General features: G+C 38.8%; 1 protein-coding gene across 3 annotated transcripts in view; it reads left to right on the top strand.

Annotated features, from left to right (window-relative positions):
- Window positions 1–18,986, top strand: part of LOC122622238 (maternal protein pumilio) — a 171,746-nt gene that overhangs the window by 14,781 nt on the left and 137,979 nt on the right. For all 3 annotated transcript variants that reach the window (XM_043800549.1, XM_043800548.1, XM_043800550.1), the window contains 5 exons: window positions 4,267–4,508; window positions 4,716–4,842; window positions 4,910–5,028; window positions 8,826–9,114; window positions 9,262–9,348. In XM_043800549.1, the coding sequence (XP_043656484.1) occupies window positions 4,267–4,508; window positions 4,716–4,842; window positions 4,910–5,028; window positions 8,826–9,114; window positions 9,262–9,348 (864 nt within the window). The remainder of the gene's footprint in view (window positions 1–4,266; window positions 4,509–4,715; window positions 4,843–4,909; window positions 5,029–8,825; window positions 9,115–9,261; window positions 9,349–18,986) is intronic.

Below are 18,986 nucleotides of genomic sequence, written 5' to 3'. Positions count from 1 at the left end.
CAACCAGTTGCAAGATTTAGTGCTTTGAGATATTGTCGTATAATCCAATTAATCTTCTAGAATTTACTGCATTGCATTTTGCCAAATACACACGCCGAAGTAAAAGCATTTAGCATTGCACTGCACTCTCTTTATTTCTTCTGCCCATTTCTGTGTTTTTTTTGGTTGGTTGTTGCTGTTTGCTGTTTTTTTAGTCTCGTTGGGTGGAGAAAGGCAAAGTCAAATAAATATGCACAGCAGACAGCAAAGTCGGTTGTTGAAAAGCGCAATAAACGCATTTCTCAGCCTGACTGCACTTTTTGTTTTGCCTCGTTTTGCAAACAAAAAGCGTTGAGACCAACAACAGAAACAAAATCAATAGTCGCGGAGAGCCGAAAATAACTGAGAACATTCCGATCAGATACAAATACCGCGAAAAATATATAAACAAAATTAAACTACAAAATTGTATTTTTAATAGTGAATCGGGAATTTTCACAGAGGCTTAGCATTTAACTAAATATAACATTTAAAAGTCCTCGATGTCCCTTTATATTTGCATATTAACATTTAATTCTGCTGATGAAATAAACCATTTGGAATATTTTCGTGCATTATTTTAGTCAAGCTTCATTAAAATTATTTTTAGAGACACTTATTTGGCCAAAATCCACCTAGCCACGCCCAATTTCTCGTGCATTTCTATAGATACTATATATACCAAGTACTCCTCCATTTTCCCTCCAACATGTGTGCCTGTGTGTTGTTTAGATTTATTTTCATTAGTTTATTTTCGTTTGGCTTTTCGTATGACACGCGAAAGGTCTTTGCACTTGACAACAACTCGGAAAGGTGGAAGCACAAATTTAAACCGATGGAGGAACTCTTTGTTGTGCCCGCAACTCCAACCTTCTCAACAATTTCGCCTTGATTTCGTCCAAACAATTTAATCTTCATGTTTCGCACATCTTTGGCGCACTTCATTTTTTCTCTCTCGCATTTCAGGCGGTAACGCTTATTTATTTTCGGTGTGTGTTACACACAAAAATTCAAAGTCAACAACTTTTCGTGCTCAAAAATTAAATGTGGTTAATGTTTTTATGCCCTGGTTTAAGGGGTACTGTAATTTCAAGGATTTCTTTGCAATGCGAAATGATAATTTTGCTTGAATAAATAATTTTAAATTGGGAAGCGCAATAAACCAGATTTGCTGGATTTGTTTATATCCAATTTTGGTTTACTTATTTATTTACAATTTATTTATTTGCTAAAAATATACTACAGCGCATTATAAAAGAAATTCCCATTCCAAATAAATTTTTTTTTTGGTTTATTTTTGGTGTTGTTAATAATTATAAATAGTAGTATAATCAAAGCCAATAATAATAGTTCTTTAAATATATAAATACGAAAATGAAGATATAATTTTTTTATTGAATGAAAAACTGGTTTTAAATAATAGTTTTAGTGTGTAGCTAAGAGCTCTTTGTTGTCATTAGATAATTCAGTTTACTTTGGACATTAATTTTACTTGAGAACTGGTTCATTTTGTGTGCGTATCAGGGGCAATTAGTTAAATAAGCTAGCTAAAATATTTTGTCTATCAATAATTCTTTTATCCACACTTGTATTGGTAATAAACATGCTTTAGTTTTAAAAGTTATCACTAAAATAAAAGACTACAAATGTTTTCATCGACTGTAATTGCAATCTAGTTTAAATTGTGTAGAAATCAATAAATCCCTAATAAACTCCCATTTCCAACACCCAAAACCAACGTATGCTGCGTTATATTTTAATTTATTTTTGTGCAATTATTATTTATGATTGATTCCGGAACCATCGACCTGTCAAGCTACTTTCAATCAATCCAGCGTATAATTTATATAACCTATTCACCCATCAACACCAACTTTTTTAGCCGGATAAGAAACACAACAAGAAACTTGAATAGAATCTGGAAAAAAATTCGGACAGAATGTAATTTAGAATGTTTTTTTGTAGACAAATTTCTGGCTGCTTTTGCTTCGTTGTTTTGTTGTTTCTCTTCGTTCTCTTTTGCACGAGCCTATGGCCAAATATCCACCACCCCTTTGCCACCCACCCCCTTGCTGCCTTGTGTTGTCTCTTTCTATTTGTTGTCTCTGTCTTTTGTATTTTGCTTTTTTATGCGTTCGCTTATTTGCCATTCTAAGATTTTCTTGCCGTTTTTGTTGTTTTTCTGGCCATTTCTTCTTCTTGCTATCGCTGTCTACGCTTTGCGAGCACTTTCGTCGGCTTCTCTCTCGCTCTCTCACGCATATTTTCCCAACAAAGAGGAGGCCGGTTTTTGTTTTCTGTCTCTCCCTTTTTTTTCTGGCTCACCCGCTCCCTTTTTTCGCTCAGCTGTATGTGTGATGTATCTGTGTGAGCTGAATGTGCGTGTGTGTGTGTGTTCGTTGTATCTACGTTTTTGTTTTTTTGTATCTTCACAGTCAAGGACAAGTTAATGAACGATTTTCTCTTATGTGCGGATTTTCCTACATGCGGGGGTGATGGGTGGTAGATTTGTTTGGGTCTCGAATCGCTTTAATTATAAACAAAGAACAAAAAAAAAACAGAATTTCAATTTCAATCAAGTTAAATCGACTCGAATTGGGAATTTTTTGGGAATGCTCATCTTTGTGCCATGGATTTTATTTTGACTAGCACACATGATTCTTTACGTTCGAATAACAATTCTATATAAAATCTTTCTTTCAGTGCACATTATTCTCTAGTGATTTCTGTTTCCTTCTTTTGTTTTGTTCATTAACAAAACGATTTTAATTTTGTTGTTCACTTTTCCGGTTGGTGATTTTTATTTTGCTCGGCGCCGCATTTTTTGGCACCTCTTTGCCGCCTTGTTTTTTGTGCTTATTTATTAATTGCGGTTTAATTAATTTATTTGATTTTTTTTTTCTTGCCTACCCGAACAGATTTTCATTCATTTTCATGCACTTTGCAGACGGAGATTGTGACCCATATTAAATGAAACAAATATATTACGTCAGCATTTCGTTGTTATTTTCGTGTATTGTTTTCCATTTTTGATTGTATCACTGCTTCGGTAATCTCTTTTGTATCTTTTGTGTCTGCTCGCAGATCAAAAATCGCACTTTTCTTACTTAAGCTTCTTTTCTTTTGCACTGTCAAGTTTTTCTTTGTCTCACTCGATATTTTTTTTTCACGCTCTCGCCGTCTTTGGCTCGTTTAAAGCATTTTCGTTGGCTTTATTTACCATTTTGGTTTTGGTTTGGATACGCTAAATATTTGTTAAGAGATTTTCGGTGTTTGGTAATCTCTGCAACCATCGCCGTTTGAAATCTTGGTGTCTGTGAAATTGTTGTCTTAGGTCATAGACAAACGTAAAGCCGGCAATACATATGTACATATGTTTCAAATATTTGTCGTATTTCTAATTGTTGTTTGGCTCAAATGTTTATCAATGAATCAACTCAATCGGAAATTTAAATAGGCATGGTTAATATATCGTCTTTTACAAGGCTAACATACTTTTCCAGTTGCCTGTAACCTACAATTTCGGCTCGGCTTTTAGTGACTTGCGCTGTTATTAATGCAGAAGTCGCAGCCAAGGAGAGCTTTTCCATTTTCCGCCCCACGTGCAACACCGCCCCCTTGGTTGAAGCCCAGTTGATAAGCTCTTAAATATTTAAACTGTGTGTCAGGATGTCGGGAAGTTGCCAGATGTGTGGGCGGTTGGTGCGGCTTATTCTGTCGCATTATGACGCAAGGTTTTCCTTTGGGAATGGTTAATACACAGGCGCACACACACACACACAGCCAAAAAAAAAAAGGAGGGCGATAAAAGTTAATTAACAATTTGTTTGCAATGCTTCGTTGACATTTATGTCGCTGGCGCATTGTTGTCAATGAGATGATGATGTGATTTCTCTGATATTTGCTTTCCTGGAAGCCATCAATTGCCAATGGGAATACAGTTAAGAATGCTTTGTAGTAGCACATTAAATGATTCTATAGATTTTCATTTCCATTTCCCGTTTCTTGGAATTTTACTTTTCTCGAAAATGTAATTTGGCTTTTTATATTAATTTAATTGAAATATATTCCAATTACTTTTAAATTGTAAAATTGAAGCAGAAAAGTGCCGTTTAATGTTTGTATAAAGCTTGGAAATTAATTCTAATTCAGGGGCAAAAGCCGGGTGCTATGGACCCGATTTATAAGAAACTTGGTAAACATTACGTGCAAATTATAATTTCGGCTTTTGTTTTCTCTATGTTTCAGATTACCACATCCACTGCCAAGAAATTGTGGGAGAAATCCGATGGCAAGGGCGTGTCCTCGAGCACTCCCGGTGGACCGCTGCATCCCCTGCAGATTCCCGGCATCGGGGATCCCTCCTCCGTGTGGAAGGATCACACCTGGTCCACACAGGGCGAGAATATCCTCGTTCCGCCCCCCTCGCGAGCCTACGCCCATGGGGGCGCGTCCGATACTTCAAACAGCGGCAATGCGGGCATACTGAGGTGAGAAAATTAACACGAACTAAGCATTTACAAATGGATTCAATAGAGCGTGAAGTGCAGATAAGAAAGTTGCAAAGTACGCTTGTAAAATTCAAGAGTAGACCAAGCGTTTAATAAAGTCTTTAATAAATGTTTAAACAACTGCAGTTAACTATCTATATTTTTGAATTTTATATAATTAATCTAATGGTGCTATTTCTCTTGCAGTCCCCGCGATTCGACTTGCGCCAAAGTGGTTGAGTATGTTTTCAGTGGCTCGCCCACAAACAAGGATAGCTCGCTTTCCGGATTGGAGCCGCATTTGCGGAATCTTAAGTTTGACGACAACGATAAGGTAGGTTTTTAAACCATGAAATATATACAGTATCGATATAATAATAACACCGTGTTTCCAATTACAGTCACGCGATGATAAGGAAAAGGCTAACTCGCCGTTTGACACAAACGGTTTGAAGAAGGACGATCAGGTCACAAACTCAAATGGTGTTGTCAACGGCATTGACGATGACAAGGGCTTCAAGTGAGTAGCAGACAACTTTCATCTCCGTCCAGACTCCAACTAATGGCCCCAGACTAGACTCTAAACTCTGGGTTGGTTGGAAAAACTGGTTTTCTCACTCTGTTGTCAGTTGGTTTCTTCGCCGCCTCTCTTCTCTTGACCGCAGAATTTTTTCAAGTTATGATTACTGAAACTGAAATTTTTCCAGTTCAAGGTTGGGTTCTTTCTTTTTTGCATAGACTTTCACTCAATCCACAACGTGTGGTGTGTTGTTAGAAAGGCAAGAAGTGGAGTTTTCCAGTTTTCATCGTGACTGGCAAACGGTTGAGGAAGTTATGACTGGTTCTGTTTAATAGACATGGCTAGTCATTCTTCTGTTGTTTTTTTTGTTCGAAGGTTGTTCAATAGAGGTTATAACATTACGAATGGTATTCAAAACTATAACCAATTTTTAAGTTGTAAGGCCTACGATTATATGTAATTAGATGAAGAAATCCGTTTCCTTTCTGTTTTGCATTACATGTGCGTTTTTCACACAGCTGAAACTTAATTAAGAGCTCTTAGCAATTACACATTGATGTAATGGCTTTAGTTTCCTATTATTTAGTAATATTTTACTGGCAAGCATATGCTAATAATTGGCTTGCTTGTTAATTGTTAAGAGTCAAACCTTGAATATGAAATTTTCGAAAAGTGTTGACCCACAAAATTCATATCAATTACCTGAAATATTTACCGACCTGGTCTTAACCCACATCTCTTTGTACTTCACTTGCAATTGTCATATCTTCGTATTTATGTGTGACATAAAGCTGCAAAGTGATTGTTGTGCGTCTGCCCACGGTTTTCGCATTTCCATTTACATTATTTATTATTAAGTTTTAATTGTTATTTATGGCAATGGGGAAAGCTTTTTTCTCCTCATTCGGCCCACCTGCGTTTTACGCATTTTGACTTGACGCAACGAAAATACGACGACACTTTGGTTGAGTTAAATTGGAATTTGTGCAGTTATGTTGCAAGAGTTATGCTCAAAATATGTAGGAAGAGTGCTTTGGTGTCTGTCAAAGACAATTTGTATTGGTTAAGCAAGTTAACAAGTAATCTAAATAAAGTTACAATGGGGTAATAAATTGACTTTGTCAAAAAGCTTTATGTAATTAGACTTCATCTCAAACTCGATTATTTCATTCATCAAGGTCTTGGTCTATTCTTAAAATGTATTGTAATACTTAATTCCAATTATTACAATTCCTGAGCCACTTCCTCTTATCAAGCTGCCGCAGTTAGACAACATTTAGCAGAAACAAATACATGAGCGACCAGCAACCAGCTTTTAGGCCTAACAAAAGAAAAAGAAACCAGTCTGCGGTTTGCTCTCCTCTCTCTTTTATATCTGTATCTGACTCTCGGCTTTGGCAGCCGGCTGGTTTCTCGGTTTCTTTTTTTTTTTTGTCCACTGACGCTGTTTTGCAATTTCATTGCCGGTTGGCCCAAACATGTTTCAATGCCAAACGTAATAACTGTTATGATGTAAGTGGCAACAACGGCAGCCAGAAAAAGAAGAGCGGCAGAAACAGCAATAAAAATCACCTCCATCAAGATCAGCTATCAGAAATCGATACTCATTCCGGTTTCAGTTAAAGCAGAGCTGCTTAGATTTCTGTGAGATAATAATCCTTACTAGATGTAGTACATATATTCAGAAACATAATCCAATAAACCAATTTAGGTATTAATTAGGTAGTCACTTCTAATAATAAAGCAACGATCTAAAAGAAAAAACGTAAAGCGACAGACAACAACTTGTCGATGTGATGAAACCAAATTGGAAACGTTTTGTATATATATTATGTTGTATTTGCCGTACACTTTTTTGATTAGATTTCATTTGATATTGCATTACAGCGTGGGCTTCAGTTGGTTTTTGAGTGTGTTTTTTTTGTTGTTGCTACTGCGGCTGGAGGTTTCTTTTTTCTATGGCTGTTTGTTATTGTACGTTTTGTTTGAAATTAAAGTTGCGAAAACATTGAAAAGCGAAAAGCGCTGCTAAAAATAATTCGAGGCAGGCAAAAGTGGACAGACAAGTGACTCACCTGACTGGCGCACACACACACATACACACTGAATGCTTCTTCTTCTTTTGCCGCCTGCCAGGTGACCCAGACCACTGCTAACCCAATACTACCGCCGCCCCTTCCCCTTACAGCGCCGTTTTCCGCTTACCACACTGACCTTTTTGGCTGCCGATGCCTCATTTTCCCCTCATTACTTCCCCTCTCGATGCCCTCGCTGTACTTTCTTTTGTCTTGAAAAGTGAAAATTTTGGGTCACCGAAAGAGGAGCCGCGGGGCTAATGGGATTGTACAAACATACTACTTTGTGCTAGGTCAGACATGACTCTTAGAATTCGGGGGGCCAATGGAAAGTTGCCAATGAAAACCTGACCTCGGTCAAACTAGACGCTCTAGAAATGGTAACAAGTGAGAGTGTGAAATATAAGCTTTGAATTTGGTTTCATCCCCGACTAGTTGAACGGGGAAAAGTGTTTTGTAATTGTAACCCCAAAAAAGTAATAGATTTCGGCTAGCCGAAATAAAGACAAGAGTTATAAAAGAACGAAAATTATGTGTTTATGCTTGGCTGGCCTCATGACTGGGATTTTTTTTACCGCCAGATGGTTAGTAATCACTGACAGAATTCTAAAATATACGTAGCTAAGCTATATGACTAACACAGGTAGTCCAAAAGATCGCCAAGTGTAGTATGACGTAAGCTGCTCAAAAAATTATAGAAATTACACGCTTTTAGCAGCAATGCAATTCGCATTACAGTTGGATTAACAGTAATTAATTTCTGCGCTTTGGATATTTGTTTCCCCAGCTGCTTTGAGTGAGAGCGCTTAACTTTTGTTCTGCTCCCCAGATTGTTTCTCTGAAGTCACATGTATTATTAATAATGCGGTGTGAATGACCTGGCAATGAAATTATAGCTGGCAAATTACATACGAGCACACATGCACTTGACGCTAGAAAGAAAAGGCAAACAATGTGAAGACAGAAGAGTCATCGACTTGGGTGCAGTGGGTTAAGAGCGATGAATGAATGGAATGGAAGTTGTCGTGCCGAGATAAATGCATTAATTAATTGAGCAGCATGACTGACTCATACATACACACAGTGGCAAACATTTCCAGTTTGATATAAAGTTTGGTTCGACCATTTTATTTGCATGCTAAACGCTGTGCGTTTTATGCAGATGTTGTGTTTAATTTATGAACTCTGCTCAGCTGGGCTGCTGACGTCACGAGTGATTATCAAACAAGTTTGCTGCTTAAGTCTTTTGTTTTACCCGGTATTGGGCCAATAGCTGCAAAACTGCGATTCGAGTAATTTTAGGCCGGCGAATTGTTTTTCACTAATCTCAGAATGCTTTTAATTTCTAATTTAAATTTCAAATCTTTTTAATTTCATTCATTTTATTATACATTCATTGCACTATTAGTACTAAATGATGTATCTTTTAGTCCACATAACGGTTTGAGTGTCTCTGATAAAATAAAGGTTTCTGTCACGACTAAGTGCGGGTTACAGTTGCTCGAAAACTTTTTCCAGCCCAAAACTGTAGTATTACAGCTTTAAACTGCACTGTTAAGTAACATGCTGTTAAGGTCCTTCGTGGTTTTTAAACTGTGATAAGATTTTTGTTAAAAAATTTAAACAGTTTTAATGGTAGCTTATAGTTGAAGAATAAAAATATATATTTCTAATATTCTTAAATATATTACTAAAAACCATTTTACTTTTATTTTATTATAGTCGCACTCCTGGTTCACGTCAACCATCGCCTGCAGAGGAGTCCCAGCCACGTCCCCCAAACCTACTATTTCCCCCACTGCCCTTCAACCACATGCTCATGGATCATGGCCAAGGCATGGGCGGCGGTTTGGGCGGAGTTGTCGGCTCTGGCAACGGGGTCGGTGGTGGCAGCGGCGGCGGCGGTGCGGGCGGCGCCTATGCGGCCCACCAGCAGATGGCCGCCCAGATGAGTCAATTGCAACCGCCGATGATGAACGGCGTTGGCGGCGGAATGCCAATGGCAGCACAGGTACATAATAATATAGATATATTGGAAATCGAATAAGAACTACAATAAATTTAGAACTAGTTCATAATTTGTACAAAAATGTTCTTAAGTTTTCACTTAAGAAATAATACATGCTTGTTATAACTAATTTATAATCCCACTTGGCAGTCACCCATGTTGAATCACCAGGCAGCTGGACCCAATCATATGGAATCTCCGGGAAATCTCTTGCAGCAGCAAAATTTTGATGTTCAGGTGAGTTGAAATGAATCCGACCGTACAGTTTGTTGTTTCCATGGTCCCCAGAGTGACATTTTCATTGTGGATTCGCAACCGAAAATTTGGGTCATGTGAGTTGAGTGGGTGGCATGGGAGTAGGCAACCGAATGCTGGAGTCACTGTGGCTGCCTAATTTTCCACATCCGCCGGATGCTGCTGCTGCGTCCCCTGGTAGCCATTTCCGCCAGCCTTGCACAAAACTCAGTCCCAATGCAGCACTCTCCATTTCTCGATTTACCATCCGGCATCCAGCGCAGTGGCCATCTCGTTGCATGCAATTTATTTCGAAACAAAACGGAAATCGGATTTATTAGCCACAAAATTGCTTTTAAGCTGGTGCCTCTGTGTGCCAGTGGCTGTCAAACCAGCCTTTGGTTAGGCTCGCTCTCAGTTACATTCCTGTGGTTACAGTGGGCACTCGATGAGGGAAATATTCTCGAAATGCAATAAAACCTATAGTTTGATTCAGTTAAAAACGGAAGAGATTATTAAATGACTGTATTTTACTAAAGGGTTAAACCGATTTGAGCCTTATAAATATTCCATATCTTTCCCTGCGAGTGCAGACTGTATTGCGTCCCCCAGTCAATGTCATTTCTTTCTGTTAACTTCAGCTTTATATCTAGCAAACAACCAACAGGCAGCCCCTCTCCCTGGGCATGCCAAATTGAAAATCAATATGCGTTGTTGCAGTTACCGATGCTATATCCTCCCTCGATCTCTGCCTGCCCATCCGGCCCGCTTCCCCCTTGGCCTTCAACTGTTGGCCGCAAAGCAAATTGACATTTCCACACTTTAGTCGTCGTTGAGGCTGGGGCAATCTGCACTTCCGCTTTTTATCGCTCGCTCCACACATCCTGCAGGCATTTTTGTGTCGCTTTTGTCTTCTCCTCTGGCATAAAGGAGAGTGAAACAGACGGGGGGGGAAAACCGAAGCGGGAAAACTTTATCGTAGCTCTTTGTTGGCCTGTGTGTGTGTGTGTGTGTTTTAAGTGAGCTGCCTGAAAGTGTGCTGCGCAAAATTGCATCAAAGTGAAAAAGCCAGCACACTGTCAGAAAATGTTGTTAAGCCAGCAGCGGTCGAGCAACAGCGAGAGCAACCAGCATCAAACTGTATGCTGATCGGACCAAAGTAGCTGGAATGTCATTACTGCTTGTGGCGCCACAAAGGTGAAAGTTTAATGCGCTTCCTGTGTTTTGCGTAAAGTTCTCCATAAGCACATTGCAGTCGCAGTTAATGCATTCAGCTCATATGTGTTGATCGAACTGTGATAACTGGAAAGAATGAATATTTAGTGATCTGTAAATAAAGTAAATGCATTCATAAGCTAATGTGTATGTTTGAAAATATTAAATTCCAGCGGAAATCAAACTTCGTGTCGTATCAAAAATGGTTAAAACTTTTCGAACATTAAAATGAAATTACCCTTTCAGAGGTCAGTTAAAAGGGATATGCCTTTGCCCTTTTATGAAGCACTTTTAATTCAGAGCAAAAAATTATATTATAATGCCTGCGTTATGCGAGAGACCATAAAGAATGTTAATATATGTGTAATAATAGTGATTATTATTATGTTTTCATATTCTCTCAGAGAGATAAAGCAACTCGCAGCACTCCGACCATAAATAAAGCCCAGGAAAAGAGGGCGACAAAGGGAAAGCTGGAGGACAGATATGCATTTATTGGTTTCAAGAGAAGGGCGTGCAATATGTTGCCGATAATGGATAATGGATAATGCAAGGCATGCACTCAGGCTTTTCCCCACTTTTCGGTTGCTTTCGTGCATATTTCTTATTAAATTGGCGTTGATATTAACACTGAAAAGAAGAAAAGAAAATAATCTTGACGAATCGCATGCAAAGTAACGATGAAAACTGAATGAAAGGATTTTTTGTTGGCTTGAAGGATGGCAATATGGCACCACATACAATGCAAGCGATTTTTGACAATGGTTATGCAATAAATATGAAGACGAACAACTTGACGCTTTTGTTATGAGATTTTGAAAGGGGGTGATGAAAAAAAGTTATACGAGTATCATTATTTGTGGCTTATTGCTTATTTGGTTCTTAGTATTTAATAAATCCAAACGAATCTTGACTCTTACTTCTGTTTCTTCAGCCACGCATCTAAAATGCAATTTACTTCATGAATATGTATTAAAGTCGGAGGAAAAACGAGGAAAAATCACATGTGGTGTAACCATTCGTAGAATGTCAGAATGTAGAAGACAAATGGATGGATTGCCTTTGAAATGAAAGAAATCATTATTTATAAGCAGCAGCAGCAAAAGCAGGATAAAGAAAATTACCACAGTCCGAAGGAAAAGTGGAAAATTGCTTTGGCAAAACGCTGAAAATTAATGCAAACTGTTGCCAAACGAATCATCAATATAAATTTCAATGTGACCAATAACATATTTGGCAACTACTTGCGGGCAAATAAAGAAAAATGTTTGTCAAACATAAATCAATTGTTTAGCACAAAAGATTGAAGATTTAAAAGTTAGTTTGCCAAATTATTTACAAATTGTTAAAATAAAGATTGGTGCATTTAATGAACAAATATTTTCGCTTTTCATAGCTCACAATTACAAATGTTGTTGCACGAAATGCGGAAGAAATGCTTTTCTATGGCTTACTTTTTATGATTTCCTTTCTCTAACAATTTTGGCTGCTGTCTGTCTTAGCCACGCTTCATTGGCTGCTTTTGTGTGTTAATCAGTCAGCTGGCAAGGCTTTTGTTGTCTTCAACGCGGCTTAATCCGATGATTGTTTTTGGTCTCTTTTGTCTGCCTAATTCAGCTTTGATCTGAAAGTCTGAAGTCTCTTTAATTGATTTTAAAAGTGTCGGATTACTGCGGTTTTACTTGTCTGCAGGTACTCGGTTTAGTAAATCAGAAAGTTAATGGAAAGATGCTTTTGTTCGTATACATTTTGAAGGTAACGAAGAAGATAAAATAAATAAAAACATAATTTAAATGCGCATTCGAAATGCAAATAGAAACAAATAAATCAGGTTAGTGCAAATAATTGGGGCTGCATTATGCAAATTCCAGCAATAGTTTTGTGTCTTTTCAAGTGTTGAATTTATGCATTTATAAATATGAATAATTTGTTTTTTTTTTATGCCAATACAGTCACAGCTTTGGGTCAACAGGCAATTGAGATTTAACAGATGGCATTAACTAATAGGTATGGGATAGCACAAATGCCACTTGCATTCAGCGTTCAAATTCGTCGTGCATAATTTACCACCGCCAAAGTGCGAAAATTTGCATAAAAATGCATTTAAATCAATGAAAGTGCAGCATCTGCTTTGCTCCTTGCTGCCGATTCGCAATGCACCCCTCTGCAGTTTGCCATCCCCTTTTGGTCGCTGGCATATATTAATATAGCAATTAATTAAGCGTTAATTGGCACAAAAAGCATATAGCTCATTATGCATGTGCGTATGGCACTTAGTAAATTAATTTCCAATTGTCCATGGGCAGTGTTTCATTTCAATGCAGGCCTGATCACATTTTGTTCAAAATACGTTCTCATTGCATTTCAAGTTTAAATTGCTGCCTTTTTCGATGATTGAAAAATGTATTCAATTAAAATCCTACAATGCTGCCATTGCGAACGTGCATTTTGGTTGGTTAAATTTTAGAATTTTAAAGTAGATATAATTGGTATGATTTAGTTTTAAATAAAGTGGAGATTAACATAATTGCATAGAATGGAAATACGTGTCTGAAGAGCTAATCGTATATCGAATTTGAAAATAAGGATGAGTTAGCTTCTTTAATGTATATATTGTATTTCCTAAACCAATTGCTTGCCTGGAAGTTTTAAGCTAAAGTTTGCTGTGCAACATTAAAGTTTTGATCTATTTTAAGCCGGACTGATTACCTTTAGCTTCCTTAGGCAACTTTGCTCATTTCGCATTAGTCTGGAAAGTCTTTTCCGTTACCATGGACAACGATAAATTGCTTCTACGTCCCCAATATTCACCGCCTGTTATCTGTCGAAAGCCATAATCAAGTGGTTGTTGCTTTTCGGTCGTGGGCGTTTCACCGAAGGAGTGAAAATCGTTGGAGCGGGCTGGTGGAAAGTGTCATCCAATGCCGTCACTTGACATTTACCGCCAATAAAGCCCAATTAGCGGTTACTCCTCGCCTCAGACACTGCGTCTTCGTCGTCATCCCTTCGAAGTTTGTGTGGACACGCAAATGCTAATTAGTAAGTGGCAAATAGTTGACATCGGCTAGAGAAGGGGGGCGGGTGTAGGAGGGAGGGGGAGGGGGAATGGCAAGTGGCGGGGCGTCGCAAATTTGGTAGCCGAGACATTAATTAAGCGAAGCCCTGATGCATGCTTCACAGCATATGCGCTTAACAGCAGTGTGTCCTTGCAACTGCCGCCTCTTTAATGGCTTACTGTAGTGCAAGTCCAATATGGAATAGTTTGCTGAGCGAGGATCTTGGGTTAGTAATGATCTATACAAAATCACATGTATCTACTAATCTGGATGCCAAGGAAATTTCCCATCTAATCAATCAATTTGAACTTCAGTAGATACTTGAGTTAACCTATTAACACTTCTTAACTTTCAACTCGAGCTCACATGGGTAAACTTCAAAGCACACGAAAAGAACAAGTAATTCCTCATTCAATCCACCCCGAAAAAGAACGAAGAGTTTAGCAAATAATTTGCCTTTAATTAACATGCTGACATCATTAAGGAGATGGCAACAGTTTGTCAGATAGCCGAATCATTTGTCTTCACGCCCGCAGGAAATATCATCCCCAACTACTGAAAGGTTTCATTTCTCACCACCAAGCGGAAAATGCTATTGACAGCACCACCTTTCCCATGGCCTTGATGTTTGTGTATGTGTGTGTGTGGGTGTGTGTGGGTGTGTGTGCTAATTAAATAGAAAAATTAGAAAAACTACGTCGTAAATTTCAGTACGAAGTCGTGTAATACAAAACCCAAAAGCGCACTTATCACACTCCAGGGGCGAAACGGGCAAAATGCCGGGGAAATCGGGCACAAGCGCTGACAAAGAGCGATGAGGAAAATGGAGATTGGAGAATGGAGAATGGAAAACAACGAACGGCAAAAACCCCAATGAAACCCCAGAACCCCAGCACCCCCCTGAACACCAGAACCCCAGAACACCCACCCCCTGGCGGGTGTGAAATCATTTGACGACATTGCTCTCTGCATGACGCAATTAATCACATTAACTTGGCCTGGCCATGTTATTTATTTATTCGTGGCCAGACTGAGCGGGCCAATTCGCTGCAGAGGATGAAGCAACGCTTGATTAGCTCATAAGTGCGCGGCTAAAGACATTGACCTCGATAAGAAATGGAATTACCCCTCGAAATGGTACTACATATAAAAATGCTAATTTGCTGATTACACTCCGCTCGATATTGCATTGAAATTAATTGGAGCACGGACTTGGGGAATACCTTTTAATTGGTACTAACAATTTCTATATTATTTATACACCATATATGACTTTAAGATGTCAACAATGTTTCAGAACGGAACAAAGCGAATATTTTGGTGTTTTATCCATAGTTTAAATAAATAACGAATAGTACAAATATTTAAGTGGAAACGTGTTTGTGTTTTAACATTATGCAAATTCCAATGCCAATTTTAAATGCATTTTAACTGCATATCAGGGAGATAAAATATATAAAGATGTATTAAATAATTTCCATACAATTAATGCAAATATTTGACCATTTATAATCATTATTATTTATGTACTAGAAAAAAAAATAAAGCTACTTTTCCTTGATAGAATCCGTTTCCACTTCAGCCCACTTTTTGGCCACTTTTCATCCCCCATCATAAGTTTCGACCTTTGGCAGTCGTAGTTTGTCAACTTTTAGTTGGTTACGTCTGGGGAGGTTTGCAACAACTTTTTCATTAATAGTTAACAAGCTTCATAATTAAGCAGCCAGACGTAGAAAAGTCGGGACATTTCTTTTATTCGTCCCCTTGTTTCTTGGCCAAGTTTTTCTTTATTTTTTCTATGCTTGCTCCTTACTTACTTCTTGCGGAATTATGTGCTGATAAAGTTGTTTAGATCTTGGCGTTTTGCTTGTTCTGCTGCCTTTTGCAAGTATGTCAATGAGTTGTAGTTTGTTGTTTAGCTGTCATGAGATTTCCCGCACTACTTTCTCAAAGCGTTTTCATGTCGCACCTCTCATTTGCAGACAGTTTTCCAGCTGCTCATTTTCCGGGCCACTTGTTTACCGCTGGCGGCCTTGCATCTGCATTCATCTGCATTTCTTTGGCAAGTGGAAGGACTTTGACAAGTTCATTCGACTGATGAATAAACCAGCAGGCGAAGGAGTATGTAATATTTAAAATTTCACTCTGGGCCAGCCATAAATTTAAATTGCCTCATTAGCAAAGGGGTTAACCACGACGAATGCCCCAAAGCATAGTATCCTTAACCAAATTGTGCCCTGCTTTCTTGGCTGGATATTCAAGCATCTATTTTGAGGGCCACCCTTTTGCTTTGCCACTTTGTCTAGCTCATTTAAGTTTTGTTGGTCAGAGAGCTTAACTAAACTAAAAGCATGTAAAGCACTGAAAAGAAAACCGCATGCAGACACTTTATTCATTTTTGCAGGGATATGGGGGAAAATGGGAAATGGCTTTGTCCGCTAAGTGAGTGTGTGCTGAAAAGTTTTTCATTGAATTTCATATGTAGACGAGGGCGGGGAAAGCCACACACACACACACAGACACACCCCAAAACTCACACACACAGTGGGCAAAGACATCGGAGTTGATAAAATGTTGACAGTTTTGGGTTAGTGGACAAGCTGCAGGATAACCAAGGGGAATGTAATTGATAGAGTGCATGGGTTCTTGAAGTTATTTGACTAGCTATTAAAGTTATTTCAACGTTTTGGTAGCTCGCAAAAGAGAAGCGAATCTATCTAGGTTGATTCTATGTCCATTTGAAAGGTTGTACTTCCATACACAACTATTAACCCAATTTACAATTGCGAGACACACAATCGCAATCAGAGCGGGGCAATCGGCAATCAGAAAACATTTGTGCCACGCCCGGCAACAATCACGCCAAAAACTAATTGCATACTTTTCGAGTCGATGTGTTTTTACCAGCGTCGCCATATACTAAATAATTAATGCACAGCAGCAGCGCCGCCGTGCAATCAACATCAGTTTGGAGTTGTCAAGTGACTTCATTTCGGTGCTCAACGGTCCGTGGCTTGTAGATGGGAAATGGAAAATGGGAAATGGGAAATGCTTTCCACGCGGCAAGGATGTGGGATGTGCGATATGGGATGTGGGATAGTGAAAATGGCGGCAAACAAACTGACGACACAGCAAAGTCATAGATTTCCCACAGACGAGCGCTCGATCAACCTGCTTTCTACTACTACTATTACTACTACAGCTGCTGTTTCTGTTTGGAAGGTTCAGCCACATTTGGCTGGGGCCAGACACCTCTTTGCGCACCCACAAATCTCCATCTATACCTACTCGTATATGTATATGTATATGCATATGTATATATATATATTCCGATTCAGTGCACTTTAATGGTTCTGTTCGCTTTTGTGGGGGAAGAAAGAAAAAAATGGGGGTTCGCTGGTGTCGCCGTGCAATTTAAATACATACCACACCCCCTTGATATTATATTTCTCCGCTTCGCTCCAACCAGCCAGCGACAGATCCCTTCACTACCCCACTTTGGGCCTTGCATGTCACACGCAAACTATATCTATATATCTGTACATATATTTTTTTATATTTTCTTGTATCCTTTGCTGTCTATAACTCCGTGCTCTATATTTACGCTACATTTAGTCGGAAGTTGCTCGCGTCTGTTGCTTTTCCATGCGTTCTGCTGATGGCTGAGTTTTCCATTGTCTGCTGCGGTGATGGAAGGTTATGATAGTTTCTGCCACCTTTTAATCAAGAAATTCCTATGAACTGCAACTTTTGTTATAACTTTCAAAGACTAGTTTCTACAATATTGACACAGGGTTTAATACTTTTTCTGCAGCACAAAAGTTAAAGGGTACTATTTGATTCTACTACGCTTTTCATTCTATTCCGTTCAATCAATTCTTTCGTCTTTTGTCAACTAAATTTGCCGCATGTTCGAGCAGAGCGAGAACCAGTAAAACGTGGAAGTTCATTTACATGTTCACAAAAAATGTATGCCTAATGGTTTCTTTATTGGTTTTCTTTTTTTTTTGTATTAAACTCCTTTGTCGTGCGAAAAGAGTCAAAGTTTGATGATTTTATAGCGTTAAGCTATTAACAATTGTAATCTATATCCATTCAGAATGCTTTTTATATAACACGCCAACTTTCTGCCGACAGGCAAATAATTTGCTGAACTTTTGTCACGCTCGGAAATTGATTTTCACGATATCGCCAATCATTGAACTTGATTTTAGGGCTATAGCCCCATAGCTTGCCCATATATTTCTGCCGATTGTTATGCCCAAAGTGACTTCACTAACCTAAGACAATGAGTTCCACTTCCCCTATCGATTTATTTGCTGTTTATTCAGTTGCATTTGCTAGTTGCAACGATGCGCTCCATTGGGCCGTAAAAAGTTGGCGCAACTGCAGTTGCCTTACATAATCATTTAGAGGCTACTTAAGACACTTAAATGCACTTTTTTCTTCACATCGCTATTACGTATTCTCTCAGTTTTTCCAATTAGTTTTATGAAAAAGCATAATTAAAAGTGGACTCCCAAAGGCAAAAGACGCAAGTCAGTCACTTAACGTAGTAGACGTTTTCAAGGTTCGCGCAGAAATTAATTAGGGACACAAATGTAAAATGGAATGGTAATCTTTTGGGGGCCTTTTGTATTTGGCAAACCAATGTTGATAATCACAATCATCATTATCAGCATTATCCCGATCATTATCGTTATGTTTGTGATGATGGTTAGGCTAAGCTTTTGTAAGAGCCGGCTAATTTACACACATTCAACTTGTAATCCCCAGCATAATCACAGAGATGAAGTGAAAAGGTTGGGTCGCGTGTTCTGTGCATCTCATTAAGGATAAAGAGCCGGATGTCGCGGTCCCGCAAGTGTGTGTGTGTGTGTGTGTGAGTGAGTGTGTATGTGTGTGTGAGTGCATCCTTTTCGGGACACTGTGCCATAATGAGAGCTCATTACGACACTGAGCGATAAAATGGCTCAGAAAGTGTGGCACAAGTTTTATTACCAAATGGATGTACCTTAAAAATCCTTTACGGAATACGCATACATCGTGTTTTTATATTAATAATAAAAGTTATATGATTATTTTCTACAGCAGTTGTGTTTTTTTCGCTGTGCAGGCGCCTGGCATATTTGAGTGAATGGGTGGGCTTCAGGCCAAAACAGTTTTACGGTCCTTTGTTTTCGATAAAATGTCATCCGCGTCACATTTCTATTGGTTTGCCGGGTGCGATGGCAGGACCTTTTGTTGCCATTTCTTTGGCCATAATGAGAGTGCGTCTTCAAAATGGCATTCTGAATGCCGTCGCCTGGCCTGCTTGTGGGTCTCCTCTTAACTTGGCTCAAAGGAGCCGGATTGAGTGCAGCCGCAGCT

The sequence above is a fragment of the Drosophila teissieri genome, chromosome 3R, assembly GCF_016746235.2.
Source record: "Drosophila teissieri strain GT53w chromosome 3R, Prin_Dtei_1.1, whole genome shotgun sequence".
Taxonomy (NCBI): Eukaryota; Metazoa; Arthropoda; class Insecta; order Diptera; family Drosophilidae; genus Drosophila; species Drosophila teissieri.
Note: the sequence above shows the minus strand (reverse complement) of the source record. Positions and strands in the feature narration are given on the sequence as shown.